This window comes from Cottoperca gobio, chromosome 17, assembly GCF_900634415.1.
Source record: "Cottoperca gobio chromosome 17, fCotGob3.1, whole genome shotgun sequence".
In the NCBI taxonomy this organism is placed as follows: Eukaryota; Metazoa; Chordata; class Actinopteri; order Perciformes; family Bovichtidae; genus Cottoperca; species Cottoperca gobio.
The window spans coordinates 23306753-23316393 of record NC_041371.1 but is presented as its reverse complement, the minus strand read 5'-3'; the positions used below and the strand labels follow the sequence as shown (position 1 = coordinate 23316393).

General features: G+C 38.4%; 1 protein-coding gene across 1 annotated transcript; it reads right to left on the bottom strand.

Moving 5' to 3' along the window:
• Positions 1-4565: 4565 nt before the first annotated feature.
• Positions 4566-9397, bottom strand: penka (proenkephalin a). The gene is made up of 3 exons (XM_029453634.1): positions 9128-9397; positions 8754-8897; positions 4566-5415 (listed from the first exon to the last, which is right to left on the bottom strand). Exons 2-3 carry the CDS (start codon positions 8892-8894, stop codon positions 4816-4818), a joined length of 741 nt encoding a protein of 246 aa, XP_029309494.1. The 5' UTR covers positions 8895-8897; positions 9128-9397; the 3' UTR covers positions 4566-4815.
• Positions 9398-9641: the final 244 nt, after the last annotated feature.

The following is a 9641-nucleotide window of genomic DNA, read 5'->3' as shown; positions in this document are numbered from 1 at the left end:
AGATAGATAGATAGATAGATAGATATAGAGATATAGAGATATAGAGATATAGAGATAGATAGATAGATAGATAGATAAAGAGATAGAGAGATAGAGCGAAAGATAGATATAGATAGATAGATAGATAGATAAATATAGAGATAGATATAGAGATAGATAGATAGATAGATAGATAGAGATAGATAGATAGAGAGCTAGATAGAGAGATAGATAGTTAGATAAATAGATATATATATAGAGATAGATAGATATGTATATAGATATAGAGATAGAGTGATAGATAGATAGAGAGAGATAGAGAGATAGAAAGATAGATAGATCGATAGAGAGATAGATGGAGAGATAGATATATAAATAGATATATAGGTAGATAGATAGATATATATAGAGATAGATATAGAGATAGATAGATAGATCGATATATATAGAGATAGATATAGATAGATAGATAGATGGATATATATATATATATATATATAGATAGAGAGAAATATAGATATAGATAGATAGATAGATAGATAGATAGATAGATAGATAGACAACATGACATGACAACCCAGAGTTGAGACCAGGACAAAGAGTTGCAGTCTTACACATTCTCTGTGCTTCTTTCCGGGCAGTCACCCACTCAAATCCCCATAGTGACTGTGTCTGCCCCACGACCACTGAAACTAATCAAGTCTATGGTTAACAGAAGAGGAGTTATACATGAAAACCTAATTAAAATAAACACCACCGCTGCAAAAGTGCAATTAAATCGAAAAATTAAATGTGGGCTCTTAAACATCAGATCTTTATCAACGAAAGCTGGATTGGTAAATGATTTAATATCAGATAATAAGATTGATTTATTTTGTCTCACTGAAACCTGAGACATGAAGAATATGTCAGTCTAAATGAATCCACTCCACCTGGTCATATCTGAATTCTCAGAATTTTTATCAAATTTAGTCCTTAAAACAGATAAAGTAATTATTGTAGGTGACTTTAATATTCATGTGGATGTTGATAGTGACCACCTTAATAATGCATTTATCTCAATATTAGATTCAATTGGGTTCAGTCAAAATGTACATGAACCAACTCACTGTTTAAACCACACTCTGGACCTTGTTCTGGGATATGGTGTTGAAATTGAAAGTTTATCAGTGTGTTCACATAATCCTCTTTTATCAGACCATTTTTTAATAACTTTTGAAGTCCTGTTACTGGACTACAAGCCAGTAGGCAAAATATCCTACGCTTGATGTCTATCTGATAGTGCTGTGAATAAATTTAAGGAAATGATTCCATCAGCACTTAATTCAATATCAATATAACGGAGGACTCTAATGCTAACTTTAGTCCCTCCCAAATTAATCATCTTGTTGATAGCGCTGCAGCCTCACTGCGAATAACACTCGACTCTGTCGCTCCTCTAAAGAAGAAGATCATAAAACAGAAAAAGAACGCTCCATGGCTTAATTTACAAATCCGCAAACTAAAACAAAAGTCGAAATCTTGAAAGTAAATGGCGTTCCACTAAACTGGAAGAATCTTGTTTAGTCTGGTTAGATCATCTTGAAACGTATAAGAAGGCTCTCCGTAATGCCAGAGCAGCTTATTACTCTTCCTTAATAGAAGAAAATAAGAACAACCCCAGGTTTCTTTTCAGCACTGTAGCCAGGCTGACAGAGAGCCACAGCTCTACAGAGCCTTCTATTCCTATATCTCTCAGTAGTGACGACTTTATGAGCTTCTTTAACGATAACATTATAATTATTAGAGACAAAATTAATCTCCTCCTGCCCTCAATTGGTAATGACTTAACTTCAACTGTTGGAATTTTAAAAACATCTGTAACTCCTGAAATATATCTAGACTGTTTTACTCCAATCAACCATGACCAACTAACTTCAATAATCTCATCGTCTAAACCATCAACCTGTCTTTTAGACCCGATTCCAACTAAACTGTTTAAAGAAGTTTTACCCTTAATTAACACCTCGTTATTAAATATGATCAACCTGTCTCTATTATCTGGCTACATACCAAAATCCTTTAAAGTAGCTGTAATAAAACCACTTCTTAAAAAGCCTGGTCTTGATCCAGAGGTTTTAGCCAACTATACGCCGATATCTAACCTTCCCTTTCTTTCTAAGATCCTTGAGAAAGCAGTCGCAAAACAGTTGTGTGACCTTTTACATAATAATAGTTTATTTGAGGTTTTTCAATCTGGATTTAGAGTTCATCATAGCACAGAGACGGCACTGGTGAAAGTTACCAATGACCTTCTATTGGCATCAGACAAAGGACTTGTCTCTGTTCTTGTCTTGTTAAACCTCAGTGCTGCTTTCGACACTGTTGATCATGACATTCTACTACAGAGACTGGAACATTGTGTTGGCATAAAAGGAACCGCACTAAGCTGGTTCAAGTCCTATTTATCTGAGCGATCTCAATTTGTACTTGTTAACGATAAATCCTCCCTGACAGCCAAAGTCAGTCTTGGAGTTCCGCAGGGTTCTGTACTTGGACCGATTCTTTTCACCTTATATATGCTTCCTTTGGGCAATATTATAAGGAACCACTCTATAAACTTTCATTGTTATGCGGATGATACCCAATTATATCTATCAATTAAACCAGATGAAACCAATCAATTGGCTAAACTTCAAGCATGCCTTAAGGACATAAAAACTTGGATGTCTACAACTTGTTGATGTTAAACACAGACAAAACTGAAGTTATTATACTTGGCCCTAAACGCCTCCGAAACGCATAGAAGCTCTGGATAAATCTGAGGCCATGGCTCTCAGCAGGAAACCGGTGGATTGCCTACTCCGGATAGATAGATAGATAGATAGATAGATAGATAGATAGATAGATAGATAGATAGATAGATAGATAGATAAGATGAAGAAAAATGTTAATACACTCATATCCACTTAGTATTACTACTGTGTAGTATTAGTACTGTGAACACACTTTCACTCTACAGACATACTACCAAACTACAAGACCTCATCATAAATCTAATTAGATTATATTTCAAATTGCGACTGTGAGATTATTTAATGGTAATGTATGGTAATGGTAATTGCGACCTTATATATGCTAGATAGATAGATAGATAGATAGATAGATAGATAGATAGATAGATAGATAGATAGATAGATAGATAGATAGATAGATAGATATAGAAATAGATATAGATATAGAGATAGATAGATAGATAGATAGATAGATAGATAGATAGATAGATAGATATAGATAGATAGATAGATAGATAGATAGATAGATAGATAGATAGATATAGAGATAGATAGATAGATAGATAGATAGATAGATATAGAGATAGATAGATAGATAGATAGATAGATAGATATAGATAGATAGATAGATAGATGGATGGATGGATGGATGGATGGATGGATGGATAGATAGATAGATAGATAGATAGAGATGAGTGCTCTTTCTTCCCCTTAAACTAAACAGGATGTTGCTACTAGACAAAGTCAAAGAGTTCGAGCTGCAGGTTTTGTCAGTGAAAAGAAGCAGCTACTGATTTTGTATCACAGATGAGTTTCATTACCACACAAGAATGAGCTCAAAGGAGGTCTTCTGTGTGTTTTGAAATTTTGAAACTTACTTTTAAATATGTTGAATAAGGTTTATTTTGTATGTATGAATAGAAGCAGTGCTATTTTTCTCTGTATTACATTTTATTCACTCTCCAGCACCAACTATCAAAAACTACAAGACCTCATCATAAATCTAATTAGATTATATTTCAAATTGCGACTGTGAGATTATTTAATGGTAATGTCATACAGCTCATTAACATTAACATTATGCCATATACTGTATACGATAATGTCATATCTAATCCATAGGTGACATTGAATGCAGTCAATATGTGGTCAGTATGTTTGGAAGACCTGAAAGCACTTTATTTGTTTAATTGTTATTCTGGAGAAATCACCACCAGCCCTGTATTCTTCATTTTCGTCACACAAAGGTATACTTTGTACTGGTGGGGGTCACTTGCAGACTCCTATCTATTTAATATCCACTCTCACTTTTAGTTTTATTTACTTGCTAAAATCTTTCTGAACAGTGTTGTTATAGTCCAGCCAGCAAATGACAAGATGAAGAAAAATGTTAATACACTCATATCCACTTAGTATTACTACTGTGTAGTATTAGTACTGTGAACACACTTTCACTCTACAGACATACTACCATAACTATCGGATTGGTGGAGTTTGAAAGCAACACAAATTACCTTGTATGTATATTTAGGTTCATTGGTGTCATGGTGTAATTATAACTCAAGATAAGTAAAGATGTAAATACATCTGGATCTATCAGTATCAGTTCATTCTAATAACTGTTATTAATACAGGACAAACTGCTGTATTTACTTAACCTTTTTATTGCTTTTGTTAAGTACAAGTTTTATGGAAAGCAACCAATTGTATAATATGTTTTATGCTGCACATTAAATATTTGCACACGTTAATGTGTCCCCCCACTTCTGAAACATAGACCCCTTTTTTAAATCATGCACTCGACCAACACGCCTCGATCAACAGATTATTTTTAATAAATAATATCATCATGAAAACCAGAAACAGACCAAAAATAATTTGTGTACATCTGAACAACACATGTTTATCTTTTTTTTTTTATATAATTACAGGAGCAATTGAACCAAAGCAGTATGCAGTGCACTTATACACAGCAGTGGATTCAAACACCAACAGGTCCAGATTACAAGGTGAATGCTTGGGGGGGGGGGGGGGGGGTGTGAAGGGTCATAACTGTTGCGTCCTAGTCCATGAAGCCCCCGTACCTCTTCTGTAGCTCGCTGCCGTTCTCCCAGGCCCGTTTCAACACCCCCCCACTCTTGCTGTTGTCCACCAGCCACTCAGGCCTGCCCACGCGCCTCATGAACCCTCCGTAGCGCTTCTTCAGCCCGCGGCCTAAAATCGCCTCCAGCAGGTCACCCTGCGCGACCCCTTCCTCAGCGCGGCGCATGAAGCCTCCGTACCTCTTCACCGCCTCGCCTCCCTGACCATCCCCCTCACCACCGTGCTCAACTGCCGCATTGAGAATCTTTAGGATTTCCAGGCGAACTTTTTCTTCTTCATCCTGGTTTACAGCATCCTCTCGTGGCCCCTCTGGAGAGGAGGAGCGGCGAGACATGAAACCACCGTAGCGCTTCATGAAGCCGCCGTACTTCTTGACCAGCTGGTGTTCCGGTGAAGCCGAGTCCTCGTCGTCAGCTGTCATGGCGCCCGCGGCTTCCTGTTCCTGCTCTTGACGGGGGTCAGAATCCAGAGGAAGATGGTTATCCTTTTCCAATAGGAAGTCCCGGCACAGACGCAGCTTCTGGCTGTCCAACACACCCTCACACTCAAGTGAGCATGTCTGGAAATATCAAAATGATCATTATGACTTTTCATAGTCAGTCTTATCAATACAATGTTTGCCAGTTACTACTATCTGTCACGCTTCCATAGAAATATCAGAGCCTGAATTAAGGCCACCGGAGATTTAAAAACACATTAATCTGCTTTGTTTCTGAGAATGAGTCAGTGCATATTCTATATAAAGGTGGACACTACCCGTCACATTCACATCACTCATGTGCAACACATTTAATGCATTATGATTGTTTCTGTGGATTTCACTGACTTTCGTTAAGCTTTTAAAGCTACAGTTAGTAACTTTATTAAACAAAATATTTTGTGAAATGTTCTGCAACTGTCACTATATAAGTATGTAAAATAGAGACATATTTTAGTGTATACTGTTTAGCTATATGAATTTAGGAAATTGTGATTCTAAATTGTAATTTGAATTATGTTCTGACATTTCCTTGACTAATTCACAATAGGATTCCACTGTACAAAAGTATAATTTGAGATATTAAATACATGAGAACTAAATGCTGTGTAAAATGAGTTTATATTCACTTTGGGAAAGATTCTTCCATCAACCTGTCAACTAGATCATGTCAAAAATAAATAACTCTCACCTCTGGATGTATTTAAATGTATTGAGAAGAAATAAACATTCCATCTAGTTTTTTCACTGGCAACTGGAGACCAAAACAAAGATCAATCAAATTCAATCATGTATTTTTCTGTGTAGCTCATTCTATCTATCAGTTGTTTCCTTTTCCCACTTTCCCATAAGAAACAAACAATCCTGTGTTCAGATAGAGGAGAGACAAAGAGATTATAACAGTCTGTTTTATCTATGATATCCCTTAGCAATTTAGAAACACACAGTCTCTCTCTCTGGAAACCATCTGTCGCAGCCATTTACACAGTATCCCATTCCTCTAATGGAAGCTGTGTCCCCCCCACTTATCCCAGTCATCCTTTAACTATCTTAGTCCATATAACCGCGGTGGCAGGAGTACAATCAGACTAAAGGCAACTGCTGGGCCCCGGGGGCTTTATACATATAACCTGCTTCCAACCTCATATGCGTCATTGGATCTCACTCATTTGATGGCACGGAGGAGGGATTCTTGCTGAGCTTTCAGTGCCGCTGGTTTATGATGACAGAATTAATGAAGAGGAAAATTGAATTGAGGAAATATTGACCCCCGAGGGGCTGGGGGGAGAGGGCAGAAGCACCCTCTGGTGGCCAGAATGGGAAGTATACAACAAGTAATAGTTGAGTTAAGAAGGGAAAGTGACAGCAAATACTAGATATGGACTGGTTTTCAGATTCCAAGGCTAAACATCAATTTAGATTTTATTCATATGTTTTGTCTTTATCGCAGGTTTCTAAGTGGTGTTAAAAGCGTCTTGTGAAGTGTAAAACATTCAGGGAACCGGATCCATTTCAAGACATATACACATTTTTAAAATATATTTTTAGGGGATGGAATCCTTCTCCATTGTTGAAGATGGTAGACTTATGACTCATCTATGTGTTTAGTTTAGTCCTCTGACACTTATATGGCTGTAATGTTAGGGTACTAATACAAACCATTAATAATGTGTATTTGTTGCCAGGTTCTAACTGAAAAGGAGATAACAAATAAAGATTGATGGAGGTATGAATTTGAAGTTGTGAATAATTTATTCAGTACGTTAAAAAGTTTCAAACATGTTCACCTGCTCATAAAATGACTTTGCATCGTTAAATAAAATATGTTGGTATTGATGGAGAGCATGGACCCAGTCTATATCATCATGTTTCACACTCAGAACATTTGACACAACAAGAAAAAAGAAGAAGATGAAAAGAGAGTGAGGAGGGAAGAGGGATCTACTTTAGAGGATACACTTGAAGCCTACACAAACATATTACCACGATTACAGACAGGTGTGTAATGCTCTTTGTTCAAGTACCGGAGCGAGCCTAGAACGCGAGTGTATGCGTGCACATTGGTTAAATTGTGGCTAATTTCGAAGGTTACGTAACCACTGACAACTAACACTCTCCAGCCGGAACCGGAGAGTCGGTAAATCAGTCTGCATTGATCTATGAATGAATATGGCTGGTTGTTACAGTATCTGCTGCCCACAGCTGCTTTGCAGAAGGAAAAGCGTCTGCAGCATCTGAAGGCAGCAGGACTGAAGGTGATAAATCCGCAGCCTCTGACAAGTGCCGCGCCGGGGCGCAGAGCTCAGTGCCGTTTACGCACGGCCGTTCTCTGTTTAACTTTATTAAATCGACTGAAAACCACCCCGGACTGCTACATTATAACCATACAGACCTCTACATACATCAGACTGCTCGGTTTTAACTCCATATACTGCTTGTTTTTGAAGAAGGGCGCATCTTTTTTCAAACTTTCTTTATTAAAGAAAACGTGGCTTCTCACGTTTTAGCCTTGGAACACATCGCAGAGCAAAAGCTCTTGTGTAACATTAATAATTAAACCATGAGACCATGTACGAGGTCAGATACATTGGACATAGCGCAGGTCATATATAATCATAGAAATGGTTTCACTAAATCTATTTCTTTATTTTTCATTACTTCCGGTATTACAGTAACTACCTGATGGAAATGCATCCTCCATCTGTCTTTGTGTGCAGGTTTGTGGAGATGTGTGTTCATGTTGAACCGACACAAAGTAAAGCTTTCCGTTTGTTGAACTGTCATTATCACCTTCAACTGTTTCAGAGCAATTTAATAATCTATATTCACCTTCATCATGTTGGCTCTCTTGCATAACATACGCTTCAGTGATAATTGGATCTACAAGGCTTTAACATGTATATACATTTGAATAGGATTATGCCAACTGCGAATATTGTGTTTCCTTGCTCCGGCAGCGCTATACCTGTGGTTACAGGTGGAATTAAAAGGGAAAAGATGATGGGTGAAGAAAGGGAAAGGAGGAATTGTAAAAGCAGTGAGTGAAAGGAGGAGAACGAACTAAGATAGGAATAGTCACAGTGAAATATGTGAAGAGGGGACAGGATTAGAATTATCTAAATCATGTAATAAACGAATATACGAAGATGAAAAGAGGAGAGGTGCGGAAATGAAAGAGAAAAGGAGAGGAGGGATGGAAATTACAGAGGGATGGGAGGCAAAACACATAGACATAAAGGAAATGAAGAAAAACAGGGTTTGAAAGATTATTTTCAGAAAGCAAAGCATGAAATGAATTGAGTGAAAACTGAAGGGGGCATATGAAAGGAGAAAGTATTTTAGCTTATTTATGATCACATTCACCATATCAATCACAACTTACGAAATATGAGTAGTTAATATTAATAATGAAATGTTACCAGGGAGGAGAGAGGGTGCTGTCCCAGCAGGCGGTACACACACAGTGCACACTCCTTCTCACACTCCGTCCCGACCACCAGCGACACGCACGCGCCCAGCAGCAACATCCACAGGCAGCGGCTGTGTGCAGGGGCAGCCATGGACTGAAACACAGAAAAATTACAACAAGTTCAAACTTTGTCACATTTTGATCAAGGTATACAAGTTAACAGTGATGCTACTCTTACTACTAGTACTACTAGTAACTAGTAACGGCTGGCAACCTGCTGTGTCAGATCAACACATCTGTAAATATGTATTTACAGCCCACCAAGGCATCTCAGTGAAGGACTGACTCTTAGTGACAGCTGTAGTAGTGTTTGTAGTATCTTACCTCTGGGTTATTTCAAACACTTAAGCTTTTCTACGCTTTCCTCGTCAGCGAGTGCCCTCTGGGGTACCGGCGGAGTGGGAAACTGTTGAGTGGCGCGAGCCTGTGCACCCAATATATCTGCTCGCAGCTCCCTGTGTTGCACGCAGTGCGCAGAGCGGTCCCGGTTCAGCCAATCAGCAAACACACACACTGACACACTGTGAGTGAAGTACCGGACCGTTCAGGGAGTCCGCGGTGAGAGGAAAAACAAACGACCGTTAAACTGCTGTGGACCGTTCTAAGTGATGCGGCTAGTGGCACCGCGGCTTCTTAAAGTAGTTTGTGTGTCCTACGTCACCAGGATAATGGGGAGGGGGTGGAGGGGGTGGAAGGGGTAATAAGCGTGACTATGTGACGTGACAACACCCCCATCCTTTACCGCACACATCTATTTACTGCAATAAAATCGACTTCATCAAGTCATCTGCTTTATTGCTTCTCAGGAAGTATGTGATATCGATAATAAATGGCAGTA